This window comes from Lycorma delicatula, chromosome 10, assembly GCF_047948215.1.
Source record: "Lycorma delicatula isolate Av1 chromosome 10, ASM4794821v1, whole genome shotgun sequence".
Lineage (NCBI taxonomy): Eukaryota > Metazoa > Arthropoda > Insecta > Hemiptera > Fulgoridae > Lycorma > Lycorma delicatula.
The window spans coordinates 101,833,291-101,859,660 of NC_134464.1; the positions used below are offsets into that span (position 1 = coordinate 101,833,291).

The 26,370-nt window shown below is 30.6% G+C and overlaps 1 protein-coding gene across 4 annotated transcripts; it reads right to left on the reverse strand.

The window, feature by feature from the left end:
• Positions 1 to 1,621: 1,621 nt before the first annotated feature.
• Positions 1,622 to 24,274, reverse strand: LOC142331342 (uncharacterized). Of its 4 annotated transcripts, none has more exons than XM_075377170.1 (6): positions 24,166 to 24,274; positions 18,306 to 18,490; positions 16,323 to 16,386; positions 15,065 to 15,150; positions 9,534 to 9,663; positions 1,622 to 2,027 (listed from the first exon to the last, which is right to left on the reverse strand). In XM_075377170.1, exons 2-6 carry the CDS (start codon positions 18,384 to 18,386, stop codon positions 1,960 to 1,962), a joined length of 429 nt encoding a protein of 142 aa, XP_075233285.1. In that variant the 5' UTR covers positions 18,387 to 18,490; positions 24,166 to 24,274; the 3' UTR covers positions 1,622 to 1,959. The 4 variants fall into 4 exon arrangements, with proteins under 4 accessions (XP_075233285.1, XP_075233284.1, XP_075233286.1 ...); XM_075377169.1 differs by having other exon boundaries at positions 24,122 to 24,274; XM_075377171.1 differs by lacking the exon at positions 24,166 to 24,274 and adding an exon at positions 23,529 to 23,607.
• Between the last annotated feature and the right edge of the window lie 2,096 nt (positions 24,275 to 26,370).

The window sequence follows — 26,370 nt, forward strand, 5'->3', positions numbered from 1 at the left end:
AACTAATTTACAATAAATCAATTTTATATAAAAAATATAAATATAAAATAATATAATAGTAATAAAGTTTACTGATTAGATTATAAATTAATTGGAATTAAACATTTAATCGAACACCAATTAAAACAGTAGTATACAATGCCATGCAAGCATTGCTAAACACACAATCATAATAATATTAATAATAACTATAAAAACAACAATAATAATAATAAAGGAGTTTAATAAAGAACACATGTAAATAAAAATATGAATAAATAAAATTAAATGAATAGATCAATTAGCAGTAGGTGTTGGGGAGGAGGGATCCTCTGTTAGATTCCCGGTCTAGCAAAGGGAATTCTAAAGGAGCCTAACCTCTAAACATGTGGTGGATTTGTAGGTTAGACGTGAGACCGCTATATAACAAGAAAATTGAGATAAAGCAAGCACGTCCAAGGGAAGACAAAAAACTGAATAAAACAATTGATATTAATATTAATCATACTAAAATGGGAAGAAGGAGTAGGAAGGGGCAAAAAATAATATTAAAAATAAGAAACATGCCAAACAATTATTCTATTGAAGAACCCAATGTGCATTTTATTTACAATTTAGCCCACTAAAATTCTCATCAAGCTTAACAGCTGTATGCAGAAAGTTTCCCAACAAAGATGTTTCAAAATCTTTGCCATAATTCACAGCAAAATATTTCACAAGTAAAAGTTGTACCCATGTCATCAAAGATTTCGTAGTGAAAGAGTCTTTTTGGCATGTTTTCTTCCTATGGTTTTTTAGGACAATGTGTTTTTTTTTAAAACACAAGTGTCTTAATGCCTTACTTCCAAATAATTCAGTTTAGGTGGAACAAACTTACTAAATTTTTATTTTTGGTACAAGGTTTTAACTGCGACGAATGTGTGTATGCACATTCTTATGGTGTAAGTACACATTAAAGAATGGATTTTCTGAAATTCTAAGTTTAGTGTTAAAATGGTAATAATGAAATTTAATTCTTTTTTTAATTTCTCTATAACAAATCAAGATATCATCTTGATTCTTGGTCTGTGTAATCTTCATGTGAATATTTAAAATCAATTTCTAGATTTTCTAAATTTGACCCTGACAAGGAATGAAGAAAAAATATTGTAAATAATGATCAAAAAATTCCCTCATAGCCGACTATGCTAAAAGAGATGTTCACTAGATTTTGGCTTGCAAATACTTTTCAGATAAATACCTAAAAATCATTTTCAGGTTTGTTAAGAGGTGTGATGTGTATAATGTGGCAGCTCTCAACAAACACTGCCACTGTTACTATATGTGTAGTGCGATTGCCTGCACCTGTCTCCGGTTACTTGATAAAGAACGTAAAATTTTACCTCGATCAAAAATGCAAGTAACCACATAATACGGACAAAGCCGCAACAGGGATGCTAGTATATATGTGATCTATAATCTGCAAGATAATGTATCAAAAGAGCTTTATATAATTTTGATATTGAAATTTTAAAAAACATATTAGACAAAAAAAGATTCTATGCCTGTTATGAAACGCCAGCGGAGTTTGAACTAAAGTGTAAATTTCAGCTGTCTGGGGATTACATGTTTAGGTAAGAATAATGCATTAAGTTTTTATCATTGTATTTTATTTGTAACTGTAAGTTTTAGGTTAAACAATATTTTAATTTCTATGGTTGATACACATTATTTAGTAGTACATAAAAAAAAGAAGTAAATTACAATTAATAATAAAAGAGTATTTCACCCACACGATTATCACAAAAGCAAAATTATAAAGAATTAAATCAGAGTACATCTATATCAATAGCTGTATGTAAATCTACGGTTGATGGTAACATATATAGCTGGATAGTTTGTAGTAGAGCTAACACATAGCTTAAAAAAAAAAATTTACTCAAGTTGATAAATTGTCTTGATCAGCTTATTTTTTTTATTTCACTTGAATTTAGAGCGTATTCATATTCCACTATATTTAACTGTCCAATATTGACTAAAGACAACTAACCACAATTGACACCAGATTACTGAAACAAAAAACACATTTAATGTTTAGTCGTTAGGAAATAACTTTTTTTACAAAGAATGATTAGAAGGCAAGATTATGTTTCGAGATTTCTTTTAACTTTTTCTTAAATAATTCTCAATTATGTAAGTCCAGAATTTCTAAAACTGCTTTGTGTAAGTCTTACTTAACTTTATCACCATATAAGTATATACTTTTTAGAATGCTCCTTAGAAGCATATGAAAATGAACTTACACATTATTTCTGATATTTATTTAAATTTCTGGTATAGCATATTATGGTGTCATAGATTTTATATACTAAATGTGTCGTCCTTTACAGAATCAATTATTTTCATTAAAAATCCCTTTTCTTTCTTTTGGATTTCTTTTAAAGGAACAAGGTGCTGGTTACTGTCAAAAATTCTGCTGTATAAAAAGCTTCTGGAAAAAACACAATATTTAAATGCCCTAACTTTGCTTACATAAATATTTTATTTTATTAACTTTGCTTTTTAACATTTATTAGTAATTTTCCTCAAAATTTCAGAGTAATCATTTTTATAAATGTTATAACTACACCTATTTATGAACATAATTATTAAAGAAAATCTGTTTTAGCATTTAAAAAAAATCATTGCTTTGATAAACTGTATGAAAGGTTTTTACATTATCTTAAATGGGAGGAAAAGAGTCTAAAGTATTTTTACATAAGATTCCGTAGAAAAATTTGTAGATAATTCACCTTTGTATGTAAACATCAAATCTAAATTTAAAGTAGCTATAAATATTCCTGATATACTAATTTCAAATAAACAAAGCAATCACAAGAATGAAAGGTAGAAACCATCACTGTGTCTGGTGAAATTTGGCGGTGAAGGTTTCATACTAGTTCATGCATCTTATTCTGATCAAAATAATACCTTAATCGAAATCCATGTAGGCTCAGATTACAGTTTAAACACAGAGCATGATAAAATCAATTTGCATTTGGTTCTGATCCATGCATTAGGTCTTGAACATTCAGACAAAAAGAAATCAGTGATATACAGGTATTATTTTACAAAACTGTAACTGAACAGTGTTGACATTGAAGCTATGCAAAGGCTATATGTTGTAAATATATGTGCAATTTAGATGTTGTGCTGTTTGCATGCCTTTCTTTTTTCTGTTAAGCCTCCGGGAATTACCGTTCAGTATGAGTGTAAATGAAGTGTAGTCTTGTACAGTCTCGGTTAGACCATTCCTGAGATGTGTGGTTAATTGAAACCCAACCACCTAAGAACACAAAAATCCGTATAAAAGTAACTGCCTTAACTATCACTTGGAACTCTCGATTTCCAAATCAGCTGATTTAGGAAGACGCGTTCACCACTAAACCAACCCGGTGGGTGCTGTTTGCATGCCTGATCCAACTTATTTATATCGGCATCACCTCTTCTCCAACTTAGTGCCGCGATACTGATAGCCGGGTAAGTGAGCTTCTACCGGCAGATAATCTGCAGCTCTATTCACTACAATGCCGTCAGTATTGTCCAACGATGACACGATTCCGCGACCATTTTTTTAGTCGTAGTTTCTCGCTTCTATTTGCCATCGTTATTAATACTAGTTGTGAACCGCTGTTCATTAATTATATTTAGAATTTGTCATCGACATTGGTTGTAATATGAAAATCTTCAGTTTTTTGTATTTTTCTTTTTCCTGTGTAGCCTCCGGGAATTACCGTTCAGGTATTACTTCAGAGGATGATATGTATAAGTGTAAATGAAGTTTGTTGTACTCCCTTGGGAGGCCTCTTGTCGTAAGCGTAGAAATGATTTATTGATTATCTAATAACTATTTTTCGTATAAACAATAATCGCTGTAGTTATCAGTGCTTGATAACATTAAATAAATTTTTTTGTGTTAGTAGCCTTGACTATTAACTACTGTTGTGTATTTGTGTTAGTATCGGAGGTAAATATTTATTTTATTTTATTTTTATTTACTTTTGATAAACTCAGCTTCATATTTAAAGCTACTGTATTAGTGTATTGGAATTTAATCAATTAAAATTTATTCTTCTGTAGCTTTACTCGCTAAGCTATTGATTTCTATAGTTAGTTATACTTGAATCCTCATGACAGGAAGCCCCGCCATACACGGGTGAGACCGCAGCGCAGACGTCCTAGTTTGCCGGTACCTGGTGCTTCTAGTGACGCAGAAGACACGATGGTTGTGGAGACCGCAGAACCTCAAAATGCAAGGTCGCGAATCACTAAGGGAAAAACTGAGCTTATCTCAGACAGTACTGATGGCGACGTTACTAATGGATCCGACATAAATCACTTATTGGGGGAGTTGCGTGTCCTGGAAAAGTTTAATCGGGAGAACATCAACACTATGAAGGAAATTAAAGAGAGTCCTGCTAGGGCATTAGAGAAAACCTTGAACTTAGAGGCTGTAGTGACCTCTTTTATGAGATCTACTGCTGGGCTCCTCTACAGAGGCATCTACGCACACAGAAAAACCGTGGGAACATGATATACGCAATGTAGTTTATGTTCTCGCAGAACCCATTTCGGATGAAGAATTACTTAAATTAATCGAGAAAAGATGGCCCGCTGATATGATGCAGAAGGCTGAAGCATTGACTTCCCTCCAGTTGAAGGAGATTTATGTTGCTTTAAGGATGTTGCCGGTGCTGTAGGTAAATCGGACCAAATGGCTCGACGGCCGAGTGCTAGAGCCGGTGAAGTTAGGAAGGAGGTCTCGATGGTGTAGGTCGAGGATGATTCGTCCACTCAAACGGCGCGTTTTGTGGCATATTACGATTCGTCTTTGGACGATGGCTTACCTTGAAAACTATTTTGGGTTCCGTCAACAAGGTGCTTCGGGTGTCCTCGCCGGTGTTTTACCTGTTGGTAAGCTTTGTGAGTACGAACAGAAATTACTGATTTATTTGTACCGAGCACGTTACGATAGAGTCAGGGTGTTTTTGACTTCTGGCGATACGGCGCCTGTTGAAGGCAGAAGATTTGTACGAACTACCCCCGCTATCTCTGATAGTCGGACAGTTATAGTTAAGGCACAGGGACATACTTACGTGAATCTCTTGAGGACCGCGAAGGAGTCTGTACTCTCCACAAGGTCGGTGAAATACTTTGCATGAGGAAAGGAACCAACAAGAATTTTCATGTTAGAGTCAAGGGAGCAACAGCTCTCTCTTTCCTGTTTAACCTCCGGTAACTACCGTTTAGATAATACTTCAGAAGATGATATGTATGAGTGTGATTGAAGTGTAGTCTTGTACATTCTCAGTTCGACCATACCTGAGATGTGTGGTTAATTGAAACCCAACCACCAAAGAACACCGGTATCCACGATCTAGTATTCAAGTCCGTGTAAAAATAACTGCCTTTACTAGGACTTGAACGCTGGAACTCTCGACTTCCAAATCAGCTGATTTGGGAAGACGCGTTCACCCCTAGACCAACCCGGTGGGTAAGGGAGCAACAGCTGCTGAAGGATTTCGAAACGTTTTGTGTTCGAATGTTGTTGAACTCCAAGCAGACCTTAAATCAAGAGGAAGTCACCGGACGGTGGTCAATATTAAGGATATTTCAAGAGACACAACGGAGAAAGAGATTACTGACGCATTGCAGCAGGCTGTTGGTGAAAATGAGGATTTTAATTGTCCTCAGTTCAGTCCGCTTTTGGAGACACTAGGATAGCCACAGTTGTCACTAGCTATCGGGTGGCTGAGAAGCTGATAGAACAGCGAATATGCATTAGTTAGATTCACTGTGGCGTGAGCATTCGGGAGCCTGATGATTGTTGTTACCGGTGCTGGGAGACCGGCCACGTGTCTGTGTTCTGTAGGGGGCCCAAATCGGTCGAAGTGCTGCTTCAGGTGTGGTGGACAGGACAACTTTAGGGCAAATTGTCAGGAGCCTGCAAGATGTTCTGTTTGTGGAGGTGTTGGACATCGGGCTGGGTCCAAGGAGTGTAAGCAGGCATCGTAATGCGAATAATGCAAGTTAATGCTAACAGGTGTTTCATAGCATATGACCTGATCTGGCGTGTTGCGATTGAGCATGATGTGGATTTCCTGGCTGTTGCAGAGCCTAACAGAAGAAGGGTGGGTGGCCACGCACTCGTAGATTGTTGATCGATCCGGGGATCGCCATAACGAATGTTTCGGCCGGTATCCTGTCTCCCGAGTATCAAGAGCTGATGGATATGTATCGGTGGATCTTACCGATTGCACTTTTATATCTGGTTATGTTTTCATGGTGATCTGGAGGATTGTATCCGACGCTGAAAACCCAGTTATATTATCCGGTGATTTTAACTCGCAATGTCTAGAGCTTGCAGGAATGATTTCCACCCCAAGAGGATACATTCTGGCAGCATTGTTCTCAGCACTTGGGCTTGTTGTCCATAATGAGCACTTTTTACCTACTTATGTTGGTAGGGAGTGTGGGTCGGTTGTGGACCTTACGGCGACCATAAGGTACCGGTGATATAATCCATTATATCATACCACTTATTTTGTTATAATTTTATGTTAAAAATATTTTCAAACTAATTAAATTTTATTAAAATTTTTTAAATTAAATTTAACTTATACTTTGTAATCTTAAACAAAAATTTAAAACTTTTATTTAAATTAAAAATTTTTATGTTTTGCTCTCAATTCTTCTGTATAGAATTCTAGTTAAGATTTTTGATGCATGAATAGTTAAACTAATTGTTCTGTATTCTTCACATTTACCTGCGCTTGCTTTCTTTGCTATCATGATTATAACACTCTTTTGAAGTCTGACGGAACTTACCCTTTTTTATAAATATTACACACCAGTTTATAAAATCTATCAATCGCTTCCTCACCTTCACTGCGAAGTAACTCTACAGGTATTCCATCTATTCCAGGTGCCTTTCTGCCATTCAAATCTTTTAATGCTCTCTTAAATTCAGATCTCAGTATTGTTTCTCCTCTTTCATCCTCTTCAACTTCCTCTATAACACCATTTTCTAATTCATTTCCTCCGTATAACTCTTCAGTATATTCCATCCACCTATCGACTTTCCCTTTCATATTATAAGTCGGTGTACCATCTTTGTTTAACACATTATTAGATTTTAATTTATGTACCCAAAAATTTTCCTTAACTTTCTATATACTCTGTCTATTTTACGAATGTTCATTTCTCATTCCACTTCTGAACACTTTTCTTTTGCTAGTTTGCACTTCCTGTTTATAGTATTTCTTAATTGTCTACAGTTCCTTTTACTTTCTTCATCACCTACCTTTCTTAGATTATCTACATTCATCCATCAGCTGCAATATATCGACTGAAATCCAAGGTTTTCTACCAGTTCTCTTTGTTCCGCCTAAATTTGCTTATGCTGATTTAAGAATTTCCTTTTTAACATTCTCCCATTCTTCTACTACATTTTCTACTTTATCTTTTTTACTCAGACCTCTTGTGATGTCCTCCTCAAAAATCTTCTTTACTTCCTCTTCATCAAGCTTCTCTAAGTTCCACCGATTCATCTGACACCTTTTCTTTAGGTTTTTAAACCCCAATCTATATTTCATTATCACTAAATTATGGTCGCTATCAATATCTGCTCCAGGGTAAGTTTTGCAGTTGACGAGTTGATTTCTAAATCTTTGCTTAACCATGATATAATCTATCTGATACCGTGCAGTATCGCCTGGCTTTTTCATGTGTATATTCTTCTATTATTATTTTTAAACTGGGTGTTGGCAATTACTAAATTATACTTCATGTAAAGCTCTTATAAGTCAGTCCCCTCTTTCATTCTTTTTGCCCAGCCCGTATTCACCCACTATATTTCCTTCCTTGCCTTTTCCAGTGCTTGCATTCCAATCTCCAACTATTATTAAATTTTCATCTCCTTTTATGTGTTTTAATTGCTTCATCAATTTCTTCGTATACACACTCTACCTGATCATCATCATGAGCGCTTGTAAGCATATAGACATTAACAATAGTTGTCGGTTTAGGTTTCGATTTTATCCTTATTACAATGATTCTATCGCTATGCATTTTGAAATACTCTACTCTCTTCCTATCTTCTTGTTCATTACGAAACCTACTCCTCTGTGCCCATTATTTGAAGCTGAGTTAATCATTCTAAAATCACCTGACCAAAAGTCGTTTTCCTCTTCCAACCGAACCTAATTCCTACTACATCTACATTTTTCCTATCCATTTCCCTCTTTAAATTTTCTAACCTACCAACCTTTTTTAGTTTTATAACATTCCACAGTCCAATTCATAGAATGTCATTTTTTAATTTTCTGGTAACTCCTTCCTCAGTAGTCCCCACCTGGAGATCTGAACAGGGGACTAGTTTGCATCCAGAATATTTTACCAAGGAAGCCACCTCCATCATTCCTTTATGAAAATGCAGAGAGCTACATATTTTTGGAAAAAAAGCAGCTGTAGTTTTCCATTGCTTTCAGCTGCGCAGTACTCAGAGGATTGAGTGATGTTGATATGGCTGTTTAAGTCTTCCTGACCTACCCCTTAACAACTACTGAAAGAGCTGCTGCCCTTTTTTAGGAATCATTCCTTAGTCTGGCTCTCAACAGATATCTCTCCAATACAGTTGCACCTTTGGCCCAGCTATTCTGTATCACTGAGCACTCAAGCTCCCTCACCATCAGCAAGGTCTCATGATTCATAGAGGTAGTAAACGATATAAATAAGTGATAACAACACCAAAAAAATAGCATTCGGAAATCATTCCAGAAATGTATAAGGGGGATTTGTACTGATTGATTTCAAGTTAGTTTATAAGAAAAGAAAAACGTGCACTATATGCAAGCAAATATGGTAAGTTTTAATAAGCATTTATTGTTCAATGTTTTCTCTATTGTTTCAACTAATAAAACTGAATATCTAGTTTCAATGAAAGATATTGAAGAACATATGTTTATATTACATTTTGCTTCAAAATCTGTAAAACTATCACAGAGACATTTAAAGTGCCTCAGCAAGTGTTTGGGGAAGACTGTATTAGCAGGTCGAAGTGTTATGGGTGGTTCATGGTTTAATCATTTTGTGTCATTCTTGCAGTTTCCATCATCAATGTTCAGCCTTCTTTAAAATGATTAAGCCATTTAAAACACTCTGAATTGCTCTTATAATCTTTCCGAAACTCTTGCTGAAACACACTTAAAATATCTTTGTGATGATTTTACAGATTTTTAACCAAAATTTAGTACAAACATGTACTCTCAAGATCTTTTATCTTCACCTTGTTAAAAATCCAACAAATTTATATCAACTGTTATAGCTAGAAATTAACAATCTTGGTGCAACACATCAAAAGGCATTGTATTTCTAAAAGTTACCACTAGCCATCACAACTTGTTGGAAGAAGCTCTGTGCACAGCTTGGCAAGCTATTACAAAAGTTCAGTCTATTTTTTTTTTTTAGCAAATATTGTATTTTTATAAGATATAATGGAGAGATTTCTACAACTAATAACAAAAGATTGAACTTACGTTGATAAAAGATCACTGAAAAATTGCTTATCTCATCATCTTTTATTATAAAGAAAATACTTAATAATATGTACACAATAATATGAAATCCCCTTATTATATTCCATTGCAGTATAAGATTTATTCGTTCCTGAAAAATAATTGTGCAAAATTTCTCATTTTAGCATAAATTTAGCAATCAAAGAATGTGTATGTTGTAATCTATTCAACTAATGAACAATATGCAATCCCTCGCATGGCCCAATGAAATCAGGATGATATACATAACATGTAAATGAGGTGTATCTTGTACAGACTCAGGCTGATCATTCCTGAAAACCAAAGTACACAAATATCCACTGTCTAGCATTCAAATTCATATAAAAGCAACTAACTTTTACTAGAATTTGAATCTCAGAATCTTCAACTTCAAAAGACAGCTGTTAAAATAATGATTTGCAATGACAGGTTTACCACTAGAGTTGCCCAGAGGGCCTAATTAAGTATATAAGATGACTAAAAAAACTCATGTAATAAATTTTAGGCTACATTGCTTGTTAGTTAGTTATATTTTAAATTTGAAAAAACTTTACTCAGTAATATAAGATTATATTCATAAGTGCATGAAATATTTATTAGTTATTATTAAAATAATTAATATGAGAAAATTGCTAGTGATTATAAATATCTTTTATAAAAATGTTAGAAGAATGTACATACGGGTAAGATCATGAAATAAATTATATAATGGTTAAGTAAATTTTTTGAAACTAAATTATGGACTGCTAACACAGCTAGGAACAGACACTGATTTTGATCACAGTTTTATAATATATATATATACATATATTTTAAAAGCAATTCTTTTAATAAGCATACTCCTCTGTACCAATACAAATTAATTTATATTTAATAGATCAAGACCAAGTACAGAATAATCAAAATAGGATGACACCTTATTTCACTGCATAAACAGAAGCACTTTTGCAAACTTGGTTTGCATCAGTTGCATTATACTTATATATTTCAAAAAACATCATAAACGTTTTTTTTTGTCTTCAAAACAGTTATGCTACATGATTTTATATGCACTGTTAAATTAAATTAATTTGTTGAAGCTGACTGTTCTGATGATAGTATAAATAAAGATTTGAGAATTATATGTATATGAGATGCGGGATCTGTGAAAATTGATTGTTGGAATTAATATGGTAAATTTGACTTATTTATTTACTGTGTTTTGGTAGTTTACATTTTATTTAATATTAAATTTTGTTAGCACAGTGGTCAATTTGTTAATAAATTATTTGAATTTTCAAAATAAAAAATATATATATAGTAGTGAAAAATAACTAGTGAAATAGTGTTGTGCTTAGCACACACATACACATACCTATATATAATATATAGATATTGCAGTCTACTTTTTTTGGTTATGTAAGTTATTGTTTTACTCTTGGTTGTTCTGTACTTTCCCTTCACTACTGCTGTTGTAGCAGTTATTTCAAAATTTTTCTGATCAAATGCTACACTGTCCATCATACTAGTAGTTAAAATTAAACATGTGTTTAGTGTACATAATTTCATTGAAATGAATATGCATTATTTTTTCCTTCTAAAAATAATTATTCCTGACTGAAAAATTGCTATCTAAAAAATTACCAATAAGTGCAAAAGTTCTGATTAAAAAACACCCAATTTGATTCAAATGGTTGAAGACAAAAAGCTAATTATTACTTGTCAACATTCAGAAAGTATACATAGTAGTCTTATCTATAGTGTGAAGTAGTGTTGATACTGCTAATAGTATAACGGATGAGATAGTGCAGGTATCAACAGGATATTGCAGGTAACAAGAAGCCAGTCACTTTACTGAATTTGGATCATTAATTTTGCATTCTTTATTTCTATGTTTTATAAACAACATTTTTCAATACGATTTTTTGTTTCCACTTTTTCTAACAGTATTTTTCAATACTCATTTTTGTTTCTGCAGTCTATAAACAGTACTTTTGAATATTAGTCATAACGCTTATGCTTTCAGTATGTTTTCACATATGCTTACCTTTGTAATGCCTAAGCCAAAATCTAACTGCATGTTAGAACATGAAGTGCCTTTAAAAGTACATTAATGAATGTTTAAAGAAAATAACTAAAAAAATCCAGAAATATTACGTTCAGAAATGCTAGCCTGCATACCACACCTTTGTGGCATGTCAGGTGATAAAATTATAATGGAATCATATAAACTGGAAGAAAATGAAAATTTCAATACATCAAGAAAATCTTGTAAGAAAAAAGGTAATATCGACAACCTTTGAAGAGATGTATGTTAAGAAATATTTTATACATTTTCATAGATGGCATAAAACACTGCTGACATTGAAGAAGTTATTAGCAGTTTTTAAAACAGAATGCCTGGATCTACAGATAAATTGCATCCACAAAACATTACAAAAAATTCTGAGGAAGCATATGGGTTTTAGAGAATGAAAATAATAGGAAGATTTTTGTAGAAAACTTGATTTGTATTTTTCAAATAAGTAAATTAATTAAAACAAATAAAAATTTAAAGGTGATAAGGAAGGCTAAATATTTTTCCAGACAAATGATGCATTCACTCAACACATGTAAAAAGTGTTGGTTGGACTGATGATTCTTTTAATAGCTATAAAAAACCCACATCCAAAGGATTAAAACTAATACCGGTACATTCCTGCAGTGCTTCAGAGAAAAATCTGAATGCGCTTTTGATTTTTAAATTGGATAAAATCACAGAAAATACTGAAAGAACATGAATATTGAGAAGTACATTCTGCAACCTCATTCCAGTATGTAGCCAATTTGATAATTGACAATACTCTTTACTGTAATGTAAAATTACACAAGGTGCCAAATTCAAATTACAAAGAACTCTTGGAATGTCTGCAAATATAATTCCATGCTCAGCAGTTATCTTTAAAATTAACTGTACAAATAAGTGTGATTAAATAAGCCCCACTATGAAGATCAATATTTTGGCAACATATTGGAAGATTAGTCACAATATATTAATATTACCGCTGTTTCACCGTGAACCCAACTCCATTGAGCTGATTTAAGCGAAAATAAAGTCAGGTTATGGAAGAAAATGTGGCTCATTGGCACAATATTATAAATAGAAATGGCTCAGAAAACCTTTTGCACTACTGCTGAATATAGGAAGCACATACTTTAAAATTGGAACAGAATTATTATGAGACAGACAGAGTTGCTGATATGCAGACCAAAAAAGTTAAAATAGCTAACAATCATAGTGAAAGCAGTGATGACAGTGTCGATGGATCTCAATCATCAGTGACGATAAGATGACACAGCCATCATAACATGGATGTGGTAGATTAAACTTATCCTTCCTTCCTACTTTTCCTTTTTTAAAATAAAGTAATAAAACCTACAAAAATAAATAAATAATATTGAGCAAATAAAAATATAGATTAGATAAAATTAGATATAGATAAAAAAATTAGGGTTCAAATACAGAGATAGAAGAACAATTGCTAACATGTACAGGAACCAAACAGCAACAGTAGTAATTGAAGAACATAAGAAAGAAGCCATAATAAGAAAGGGAGTCCGACAAGGATGTTCTCTATCTCCGTTACTTTTTAATCTTTACATGGAACTAGCAGTTAATGATGTTAAAGAACAATTTAGATTCGGAGTAACAGTACAAGGTGAAAAGATAAAGATGCTACGATTTGCTGATGATATAGTAATTCTAGCCGAGAATAAAAAGGATTTAGAAGAAACAATGAACAGCATAGATGAAGTCCTACGCAAGAACTATCGCATGAAAATAAACAAGAACAAAACAAAAGTAATGAAATGTAGTAGAAATAACAAAGATGGACCACTGAATGTGAAAATAGGAGGAGAAAAGTTTATGGAGGTAGAAGAATTTTGTTATTTGGGAAGTAGAATTACTAAAGATGGACGAAGCAGGAGCGATATAAAATGCCGAATAGCACAAGCTAAACGAGCCTTCAGTAAGAAATATAAGTTGTTTACATCAAAAATTAATTTAAATGTCAGGAAAAGATTTTTGAAAGTGTATGTTTGGAGTGTCGCTTTATATGGAAGTGAAACTTGGACAATCGGAGTATCTGAGAAGAAAAGGTTAGAAGCTTTTGAAATGTGGTGCTATAGGAGAATGTTAAAAATCAGATGGGTGGATAAAGTGACAAATGAGGAGGTATTGCGGCAAATAGATGAAGAAAGAAGCATTTGGAAAAATATAGTTAAAAGAAGAGACAGACTTATAGGCCACATACTAAGGCATCCTGGAATAGTCGCTTTAATTTTGGAAGGACAGGTAGAAGGGAAAAATTGTGTAGGCAGGCCACGTTTGGAATATGTAAAACAAATTGTTAGGGATGTAGGATGTAGAGGGTATACTGAAATGAAACGACTAGCACTAGATAGGGAATCTTGGAGAGCTGCATCAAACCAGTCAAATGACTGAAGACAGACAAAAAAAAAAAAAAAAATATAGAACAAACTGAGCATAAAAGAATATATATACGCATATAAATAAAAATATCATTAGGTGGATAATAAAGGGAAACGCTTGTTTGTGGTAAAATCTTGTGTATAAAATCGGTATAGCAAAATTATGTGTGTGTGTGTGTGTGTGTGTGTGTATTTGTGTTGATATTCCTCATGCCTCACCACCAGTCAAGCAATTCATCCTCATTCTAATGAGTTTTTAAATTTGTACTAACTGAACTTTTAAGCTTTCTAGACTTTGTACTAACTGAACTTTCTAAGTTTCGATGAGTAATAATTAGGCAGACATTATGGCATATTTTTACAATTTTTAGTTCTCATTTCTCATGAGTATTAATTCAAGTTTTTAAAAAAAATGAGTATTTCAACCAGCGTTCATAAGAATAAAACAAAAAAAAAAATCTTTCACTAGAATTATAACAAGTATTGTTTTAAATAATTCCAGTTGAAAGTGTAAAATAAGTTTAAAAAAAGTCAATACTAATGGAATTTTCAAAGATTGTCCATCACGGCTTATTGTCAAATAGTCAAAACTAAAGAAACTTCCAAAGATTGTCGATCATGACTTATTGACACCCCTTATACAGGATTTTACACATCTCCCTTTTAAGAGAGATTTCAGCAATGAAATAAAATGTACATCAACAGAAAAGTGATCGGACAGTAATAAATTCCCACCCTTAATTTTCTACTGCCCTTATTCAGCAGTTTTCTAACTCACTGGCAAATGTTGTGTGACCAGAACAAAAATTTACGTAGATTTAACAAACAAATTGGAAATAATACTATGCATACTTTATTTGTATTGATTAAACTTCTGTAAGAAAATCAAACATGCACATTTTACCAAAGATTGTTAGGATAATGAATTAATTGTTATGATAAGTGTCTGAGAAGAAAGTAAACTATTTACAAACTAAGACCAAAATTTGAGAAAATGGTATATAATATATCCTAAATATAAGCTTTTCTTTCTTATTTACATAATATTATTAATGTCTTACCTTGCTAATTCCAATATATAAAACTAAGGTGGATATTAGTAGAATCGCAGAGGTAATTATATTAAATATATAAAAATTTATATCAACTGAAAAATAAAACAAGATAATTTTCATAATACAAATAAATCAATAATATTAATAAAAATAATTCTAATTATTTTTTTTTAAGACTTAACTATAAAACCAAAAAACTTTCTGATTTTCTAATAACATTAATTTTTTTTTGCTTGATGAATTAACCCACCACAGAAAGTTGAATATGGTAATATGAAAAATTTATAACGTAAATTTATATGAAATTTTATAACGTATGAAAAATTGCATGCCTTAAGGCCAGGATTTGAACCTGGGACCCTCAGATGAAAGGCCAAGGCCACTCTGCCATAGTGATCAGCTGTATTAAATAAATATAATTTTATTTATATTTAAGCTCCCTCCAGATTTCAGAGGTACTGTACTAATAATTGTTGAACTGTTAACGTTGGAAACAGTACCAATTTAAAAGTAAGTTAATGGCATTGCAAATGATGTCAGTACAACTAAATTTCTGCCTACTATTAATACTTCCAACAGCAACATAATGTTCAATCACAAACCTTTTTACTCACATAATGTTATAATCTAAAATATTTTATTAAGTGTAAAAAAATATTTCTTAAATCTACAACTCATCAAAAGCATGCGATATGGAATACAGAATATTTTAAATGAAATCCTGTTTTCCAGCTTATTTAGTTCAGGAATTGCTAGATGAAGCAAACATGATTCACATTTTTCTAGTCAAATACAGAAGCTAAAAGGGAATTTTTTCACAGTTTCAATAAGGTAGGTATGTATCTGTGTCTCAAAAAGAGGATTTTATATAACACAGTGCCATTTAGTTAAACTGCATTCCCTTACACTAGCGGTAAATTATACCTCCTAATTTTTGTCATTTAAGTTGCAGCCTGTATAAGTAAATTTCTATGAAAAAGATAAAATGAACCAAATAATTTGTGAAACAGTCTAAGACCCACACAAGGAACTGAAACTACGATCAGATGATCTAGATGCCACTATGCTAATCTTTACATCAACTGGCTAATAAGTTATACTTTATTTAGGTTTTTTCCTATTTTTTTGATATGATATTAACAGCAAGAGATGGGCTTAGACGTTACTGACAGACCGATATAAAAAATAATAGGTAAATAAAAGTAATGCATACAAATTTAAACTAATTTAACTTCAATTTATTTTTAATAGAAGAATAACTTACCTGATATACCTGATAACCGAGTTAAAAGTAATGAATTACGAATTATTAAAATCACTGATTCAAGCTATAATAAAAAAGAAAAAATATAATCATTATTAGTATTCATACATAGATATATAAATACCAAGATTTTGAAAATATGAACAATCTATTTAGCTTCTAAAGAAAATCCAGCCATGAATTGCATCAAACTTTGTAATTGTTCATTTTTTCAAATCAGTCATTTAAAGCTCTACTTGTATCATTATGACAAAAATAATTTCTTTACATTGATAAACAATAATTAGAGACCGGATTATATGCAACATAGAAATCTTGAAAAATGCTTAAAATATGCAACTATTAATAATAAAAAAATAGTAATTTTTAGTTTTTTTTTATTTCAAAATCAGCATACAATTAATTAATAAATACTTGAATAACATATCGATAAATTCAATAACATTTTGTTACTATTATAAACATAAAAAATCAGAGGTACTGTTCCGCAGCTGCTAAGTGCTCTAAAGCCAAGTAGCTAATAGGTCTAGCCAGCTACAAAGTAAAATTTCATTTATTAACAAAGTATCCTACCGAAAAATATTGTAAATATAGCGAAAATAACATCTTTAGTAGATTATAAGGAAAAAATGCAGTAACTGGTGAGAAAAAGAATTAATATGAAAGTGCATATAATCCGGTCTCTTCTGATTGGATTTAGTAATCATAAAGGGCAAGCAATGTTAAGTGAGTCTTCGATACTGATAGGTGAATATGGGTTGTCATTGGCATACATTTTATCGACTTTCCTATTCTGAATGGTAGCGACGGGATTATATGCAACATAAAAAGTTTGAAATATGCATGAAAAATGCTAAAATATGCATGAAAAGTGTCAAAGTATGCAACTTTTAACAATAAAAAAATAGCATTTAAGTTTTTTATTTCAAAACCAGTATACAATTACTAAATAGTTGAATAACACATCGATAAATTCAATAATTAACATATATTTATCATTTTGTTTTTTTTTATAAACATAAAAAATCAGAGTTACTTTTCCGCAGCTACTAAGTGTGCTATAAGAAAACTTTTACCCAAATTGTTCATACACATATACAAACAAAAAACTTTAAAAAGTTCAAAGCCAAACCAGAACTTATTCTTACTTATTTCAATTCTTATTCTTTGCTATGGTCTCTATATGTTATGAAAAAAACGGGAAGGGGAAATTTATAATGAATCAAAAATGCATTATCAATTTAAAAAAGCTCAAAAATGTAAACTTCCGAAATGTAAAAAAAATTGTTCAAATTTTTTTCAATATTGGTGTTTGTGTAAAAAAAACTTTGAACATTAAAAATCAAAAAGGAGAATCTATTTTACATTTTCACAGCTCCCATACTCATGAGGGATAATTAAAATGAAAAAATAACTTTTTAAAATACAAAGATAAAGCTACAATTCTAAATAAACAAAGTGATTATATTTTAGGAAGGAGGTGAAATTATTTTGCACATTTTTTTTGTTAATACTAAAGAGTAACGAGTACCAAAAGTATATGGTTTATTTAATTTAAATGCAATAAGGAACTTACAAGATGGATTCAGATTTAAAATAATTTAAGAATATTTCTTTTAATTAAGAAAATTTGTTTTGCTAAATCCAACAGAATAGGAAAGCCGATAAAATGTAAACCAATAACAACACACCTTCAGCTATCAGTATCAAAGATTACACTTAACGTTGCCCGCCCTCAGTTTTGACACTATACATATACTATACACTAAACAGACACTATACATTAAAAAAGCATGCAATTTAAAATTTCATTACTTGTTTTAACATTTTAGAACATCCAAGATTTTCTATTTTATAGTTCCTTAAAACATGCTACTAATAATTTCATTAGATTTTATACTTTTTCTTTGTATAAATTATTGTATTAATGTAATAAAAAATGATTGTTCATAAAAATAACAATGTTTAAAAAAGTTTACTTACCAAAGAAAGATATGAAACAAATTTGGATGAAGTCTTCAAACCACAGCCACATAGATTATTATCTAATATTGGAAACCCCATAATTTACATATAACGTTATACAATAGAAATTAGATTATGATATATGTCGAATCCAAACCAGTTGTTTACAGAACTAAACTTGTATAACTTGTGTATATAAAGACCTGATAACACCAGAGTACATATTTTTATTAGTAATCTAATGCAGAATTTTTTATTGTATGATTTTTTCAATATTATTCAAACTTTCTAATTAAACTACCTATTACATGATATTTATCTCTAAGAAACATCACAATTACAATTTGAATTATTTTATTTTTGAATGCAAAACTTTTATTATAAGAATGTCCAATGAAGAAACAGAGAAACTTTTAGGGCATGTTTTACTGGTGAAAATAATGAAAAAAGGTCATATAAACATAGCTTTGAGAACGCTTTGTTTTTGAGTTGGCTAGAGTGAGATTTTGACGGTTTTTACAGCTCTTTTAATAAAAAGAAGCCCTTCTGTAATTTTTGGGACCCAAATTAAGAAGTAAAGTTGGTGGTCTCTTATGTAATTTGAGCTGGGAAATAGGATAAAACAGGTTCCAGAACTGTAAGCACAGTACTTTTTAAGACATCTGATGTAAAACACAAAATTTGGTGTTAAAAAACAAGTTTATTTCAGATTTGTAGTACAGTACGTTTGTTAAATTACTAATAAATGCAGAAGATTTGGTAACACAATATGTAGAGAATTTAATTCTGAGAAAACTAATGTAAATACAGCCAATAAAATGAAAACATAAACTTTTTAAAATCTTTTTCTCCAACCGGATAAATACAGACTTGTGTCTTTCAATGTGGTTTCACTTTACACTAGTATACCTATTGAATTAGCCCTGCAATTAAAAATAAATGGGAGGAAATTAAAGAGTTCACCAATATAAATGAAGAGGATTTTATTAGCGGAATTAAATTATGTATAAATAACATGTTTTTCAAGTTTGAGGTTAAATTTTATGAACACTGATGGCATCGCCTACTTCTGCATGTTTAGCAAATTTGGTGATAGAATTTTGGGAATCCCAAATTATGACCAAATTGAGGAGTAAGGTGGCTTTCTGTATGTAGACAATATTTTATTTTGTTTGCTGGAGAACCAAATCGATGGAATATCAAATAAGTTTTAACAAATTCACAAGTGAAGTGGAATTTGATAAAAGTTTAGAATTTCCCGATATGACCATATTCCATCAGAATGGGAAAATATACTACACCAGTTGGTTTGCTAAAATGACTTCCTCGAGTAGATATTTAAACTATCTGTGAACTTAGCCCGTGTCATATAAAAAGGCTGCAATAAAAAATTTAGTAAAAACAGTTCTAACATTTACTAACCCAATCAACAGAAGGAAAATAATTAAGGAAATAAAAAATCTTTTTTAAAAAATTAATTATACAACAAATTTAGTTAACAGGATTTGTCATGATAGCTTCTACAAAATATACAATTCTAAAAACAATAACATGGAAGAAATTGAGTGTGATGAAAACGATAATGATTATGTTGCACAACATAACCGTTCCATACATCCAGAATTTGTTCGAAAATATTAAAAATGTTTTGAAACAAGATTTCAAAGTGGTGTTTAAAACTTCAACAATTTTAACCACTTAATTAAAAATTTTTTTACAAAAAATATGGCCTCTTTTTACCTCTATAAATGGTACTGTTACTGTGACAGCAGTAGAAACAGGAAAAGTTGCGGATGTCCAGTGCTTGTTAAAATATTATCAAGGATGTGCTTCAACAAAATATAATCACATTTTGACAAAGAAACATGAGTAGTACTGCGAATTAAATTATGAAGGGCCTTTTGGTGTAATGGAAGTTGAAGGTGCAAAGGCTATTTCTAATTGTTCAACACTGAACTGTGGTGTACGCTATCTCACTTATCTGAGAGCTGGTGATTCTACAGTATACAATGCTGTATTAGAATCACAGCCATATAGACTAGGAGTTAACCTAAAGAAGGCTGAGTGCATAGGCCACATACAGAAATGTATGGGGGGGCTGTCTACAAACACTGTGCAAAAGAAACCAAGGATTAAAACTTGAAGATGGTAAAGGAATAGATAGATTGAAGATGGTAGGTGGAAAAGATAGGCTCAGTCATTCTGAGATTAATAACTTTCAGCATTATTATGGAAATGTTGTTAGGAAAAACTGTGACAATATCACAGCAATGAGAAAAGCAATATGGGCTATATATTTACATAGAGTTTCAACTGATTCAAATCCATAACACTATTTTATGGATTACTATTTTATTATGACACTATTTTATTTTTCCCGAAGGTCCTACCTAACAGTGTGGATTCAATAGAGTTCTAGGAGCTGGCGGCCTTATTCACATAAGTATTCACTTCCATAGGTAGTCATGAATAAATAAAGCCAATTTTTGCAGATCTTAGTATGAAATTTTGTTGTGGAAATGCATTCCTGGAAAAACTCAGAATCCAAATGAGTTGTTGAACACATTAGTTTGGAAGAGAATTTAAAAAAACTATTTATGAAGAAATAGTGACTCTGAAGATTGTTGTTCATGATTCTGTGATTGCGTTTAACAAGGGGGAATTAGAGAAAATTGATGTGATAAATGATCTGAAATTAAAAGCTAGTTAAAATCATGTCGCTAACCTAAAAGACATTGATCACAAAAAAATAGCCACTGCAGAAATTAAAATGCATTCTTCAGAAGAAAGAAAAAATAAAAGGTAACAGAAGAGGAAAAAAGATGAAAGTGATGAAACAAATGATACAGGATTGTTTTAAGTAAGGGAACTACCCACAGTACTATATTCCCATATAGTTATTCTAACTTTAAACCCTGTTTCTAGGAAGCCACATTTTTCAATCTTCATGTACCTTTTTCTCAAAAACTATAAATGATGGCGACTTGAAATTTTTACCAAGTATTCACAGCCCTACTTTATCATTATGTAAGCAAATTTTTCCGTATAATTATGTACTGAAATATTTAAAAAAATAATTTGTGCCGAAAAAAATGTTCAGTTTTAGAAGATTTTCAAAAATATAATAGAATAGTAAGGTTTTGTTAAAATTAATAATTTTGCTTAAGTAGATACAAATGTGTAAAAATAGAATAACAAAAATCATGCCTGCATCTGTAATAGGAGCTGAGAAAAAGGTACATGAACGAGGTTAACATTAGCACTATATATGAGATGTACAATCCCCTGTTAAGAAAATTCAAACCTTGATATGATTAAAATTTTTTAGGCTTGCACATTTTCCCATCTGAAATAAAATATACTGACTCATTCAATCATAAAGATAGCTAGAATAATAATAATAGAAGATAAGTAGAATAATAAGTTGTCAGACCATATTTATACTCCTGTAATATGATTCATGCAGAATGGTATTTTAGTAAGTTAAAAATGTGTTATGTTTAAAACATTATTGTATTTAAAAATATGGTATCCTCACCGAGAAAGTTATTTTTCCCATAAAAGGATCAATATTCACCAATATCAAACTAGAAATAAAACTATTTTTGCATAGTGTACAACACTGCAATGGCCTAAGGCGTCATATTATGCACCCTTGTTTAACATGTACAAATGATGTGAGTCAAATAATCTTGATTATGTCTTTAAAATTGTTATGTTGAAACAGTTTTCTGGTTCCCATCTATGCAAGTGCATACATCTACCCAATCCTAGCATGAACAATGTTATACTAATTTGAACAAAGTATTTATTTAGTTAATTGATTTTATCAGCCAAAACTAATTTAATTGTGCAATCATAATTTTGTAAATTAATATTTTCACCATCATCTCTTTTTCATATATAATCTTTTTTTTTGCTGCGATCTTTTTCATATATGATATCCCCTACAGCACCAGATATTTTAATATTTTTTATTAATTTTTAAGAATTTGGTGCTACTTTTGTGCTTGTTTGTATAAAAAGTTGTATAAAAAGTTTGTGGTGTATGTGCAGGAGATACAAATATATGCCACTTCTGTAGCTTACACTGAGTTCATAAAACTGTACTCTGTCTGGCAAATCATTCATTAATTTTAACTGTGAATAATTTTATACTGATTTTTAGGTTATGTCTGATTGATTTTAATTACACACCAAAGTCAAATATATTTGTATATTTACACCCAAGTCCATAAGGCAAACAGACCAATTATTAGAATATATTAAAAACTTTCTAACAATCCCATATAGATATCTCTGTAGAATGGAAAATTTACTGATGAACAAAACTAAACTGTTGAGTAAGTAATTAAAGTATTAATATTAACATGCAATAAACTAAAAATATTTTACAAGAAAACTTCAATTTTGACTGCAGTATCGTAGTCACAGATTCAATTTGCACGTTCATATTGGTGTTTATTACTATTTCAAATAATTCTTTATTACATAATAAAAACCTAAGAGGTTGTTGATATAGCAGTAAATCTGGGTAATTTTACAAATTGTAATAGAAATGGGTGACTGGAAGAAGGGTCATTTGAAAAAATGAAAGGGCAAGCTTGTTATTGTTAGGCAGAGAATACTTCATTCAAATTTTTTAATGGCACATCTAGAAGACATATTTCCACTAAGTTCTTTAAACATTTTCTTTGGTGATAAATGGTAAAATTATATTTACAATATAAATTTTTTTATATTCCAAACCAATCCTGGATCACATTTTTTATTTTAAAAAATAAATTAAGAAAAATCAACTGTATGTCACAAAATTGTAAATTACATGAAATTAAATTATCACCTAAATTGTATGAAAATCTATATTTATTCCTATTAGTGAGTTGTTATTATTATTATTTACTCTGGTAGAAACTGTTAGATTTGACTGATCTGTTTCCTGTAAATAAAGTGCATTTATAAAAATTAAAAAAAAAAAGTTCACTCAAACCATTTCTTTGTAATGAAGCTGGATTCATGCTGAGTGTCTCTTTATTCATATAATCCTCCTGATGGATGTCAGTTAAATGGAGAGGAGTTATATTTACAATAATGGACTCTGTGTATGCTTTGAAGCTGGTACATAAAACTGCACAAGCGGCTGCATATATTCTACAAAGATTAATGTCTTAATTTAATATTTATTGTAGTTTTCAATAAAAATTCTATAAGAATATATTTTTTATATCATATTACAGCTACCTTAATTTGTAGAGCAATTTGCAGTTCAAATAAAGTAAGGAACGTTTAATAATTAATAAGTTAGCCAAAACAGCCACCCTTATAGATCATTTAAGGAATCACACTACAATACTTAATTTCAAGTATTGTAGTGTTTTACAATCATAGTAAATATATTAAAACTGAAAAAAATTAGTAATGTATAATTTTTTTATGCTTTATAACTCTGATAATAATTGTTTATGTGGTAATGATTTCCTGTTTTTTTTTTTAAACTTTCCTGTTTTCCACAATGCATACAGTCAGTTCTTATTGAAGTTATTATTTATTTATTTAAATAAATATCCTTTTGATTTTTATTGAGAACAACAATTTTGTAAAATTCTTAAAGTAAATTTTTTTATATGAATAAATCTAAATTTTATTTACAATGAAAGCTTGTAAATAAATAAGAATAAGTATAAATATATATATATATATATATATATATATATATATATATATATATATATATTAAAAAACAGGGAAATTATAAATATCTTTGTTGAATAACTGAACTGATTTTATTAAATGGTTCTTAAAATAATTTATATGGGTCTTCACAATTTACTTACCTTAATAAAGTTCTATTAGTCTACTATATTTCATTTATTTTTACCTTTATGCTTTGAAATTAATTTGCATTATCAAATCCATTTAAAACATAAAATTCATGTTAAAAACAAAAGTAAGTTACATAGAGCATGTACACAAATGGAATTATAATTAACTACTGATTCATTATTAATGAGCTTAATAAATAAATACTGCAGCAGATAGCAGCAGTAGTATTTATCAGATACTCCTCAATTAAAATCCTGCTCTACATTAAATTCAGTTCAATTAAATTCATTGTTCATTCTTGTATTTATTTATACACTTGAGATTATACTATGCCACAACTGGCTTTGCCTCGGTTAAAAATGTAGCATTTAATCTCTTTTTCAGGCTTGACTAAACAGCCTTGATACAGTGCTGTTAATTAATCTCAAATGACTAAAATAAACTAAATCAGATATAAAAAGAAATAAATGCATTCAGAAAAAGTAAACTGACCTACAAGGTAGAATGATGACTTCTCAGTCTGTTATTCAAAATTTGCTGGATTTGTATCCTGGATCAGAATTGACATTCTTCATGTTATAACAGTTTTACACTTCAGCACCCAAGAACCTTAATTTAATATAGTAAATCAGATAATTTTTTTTAAAATTGTCATTGTTCCATCATTTAACAAGATTTAATTGTAAACAGCTGATGTTTTTTTACAGACTTTTAGAAGAAAACTACGGTATTACTTTTGGTCCCACTATGTAACCAAAGCTAATGTTTTGAGTTATGAGGAGTACGAAAATAACATTCACTTAAATACGGGTTTCTTTATATATTTATAGGCCTAATGTATAAACTTTTGTGGCTCATAAATTTCCAAAACTACGGTATTAATTGCATTGAAATTTAGTTATGCTGTAGTAGTTTATCTGAAGTTGTGCATGTGAAAATTTGATAAAAATTGGTTGAGTCGTTCGTGAGTTACACTCAATTTAAGCGCAAATTTAAGATTCAAATTTTGTGGCTAAACAATGATCTTTGTAGTTGTTAATAATTAGCAATCCATTAAGAGATCTTCCAATTAATTTATCTTAAATTATATTAAAAATTTTCTTTTGGCAGACCAGTGAACTTACCTGATGATTTTTTAAATAATAATTTTTAAAAGATGCTAAATTTTTCACATTCTTGTTAAATACAGATTCAAACAATTTTAATATCTTCAAAACAGTTATTTTATTTTGTAACGATTTATCTCTTTAATGATTTATCTATTTTTTTATCAACATATATTTACTTTAGTATTACTTCACATGCTTATTACTTAATTATGTGGAGTACAAAGAACAAGCAATGTCAGATGATTATTAAAATATATTTAAAGCAAAAAATGCTCAAAAACTGTTTAATGTAGAAAAATTATTTAAAATCTGAATCTAGTAGCTATTTCAATGTTAAACTTTCCCCACCCATAAATACTGAAACATTTGTATTAAAAATAATTATTATTTGCAAGGATAACTGTCTTAGGGGAGATATCCATTCTCATCGATTCCCAGTAAAAATTTTGAATTCTTAATAATAAGTTTCATTTCCTTAGACCATTAATAATTTAAAATCTTTTTTAGCCTCTCTTTTTTGCACCTTTTATCGATCCTTCTAGCTGTTTTAATCCTTCTCTTATAATACATCCCCTTAGCTTTCCTTTACTGTATTTTTCTGATTAAGCTTAAATTCTCGTTTATTCTCTTCCTCATTCTTCAGTCTGTCCATTTAATTTTTTCAATCTCTTCCTTGCCCACATTTCAAATGCTTCATTCTTACCCCTGTTTTCTACAGTGCTTATCATTTCATACAAAAGTATGAATATGAAATGATGGGCAATGATAACGGGCAAATGATGGCTCCAAAGATAATACTTCAAGAGAACAAACACTTAATATGAATAAAAGAAAGAATAATAATGATAAAGCAGTGATAATGAATCAATAAATATCGTGAGGGGAATATCGTAAGAAACTGAAATATAACTCTGTAATACCTATAAAATCTTACAAAAAGAATATTTATATCTGTTTGTCACTGGAATAGTAGACAAATTTAACAGTTATATGTAATACTACCCCAAGTGAACAACTTATTTGGGCATCTTAATTCGCACAACTACAGGTATTGGGTGACAAAATATCGGAATCTGAATGTCCATGTCCTGATTAGAAAATTTGTCTATAGTGTGCTGTTTTTGGTAATCATACAGTGGTGGCGGATGTAT

Excerpts from the sequence above, each read along its gene's own strand:
- LOC142331342 (XM_075377170.1), bottom strand. The coding sequence starts at position 18,386 with ATGGGGTTTCCAATATTAGATAATAATCTATGTGGCTGTGGTTTGAAG. Across the intron at positions 15,151-16,322 it reads TCGGTTATCAGGTATATCAG|TTGATATAAATTTTTATATA; the intron begins GTAAGTTATTCT and ends TTTATTTTTCAG. Across the intron at positions 2,028-9,533 it reads TTCAGTGATCTTTTATCAAC|TAATCTGGTGTCAATTGTGG; the intron begins GTAAGTTCAATC and ends TTTTTGTTTCAG.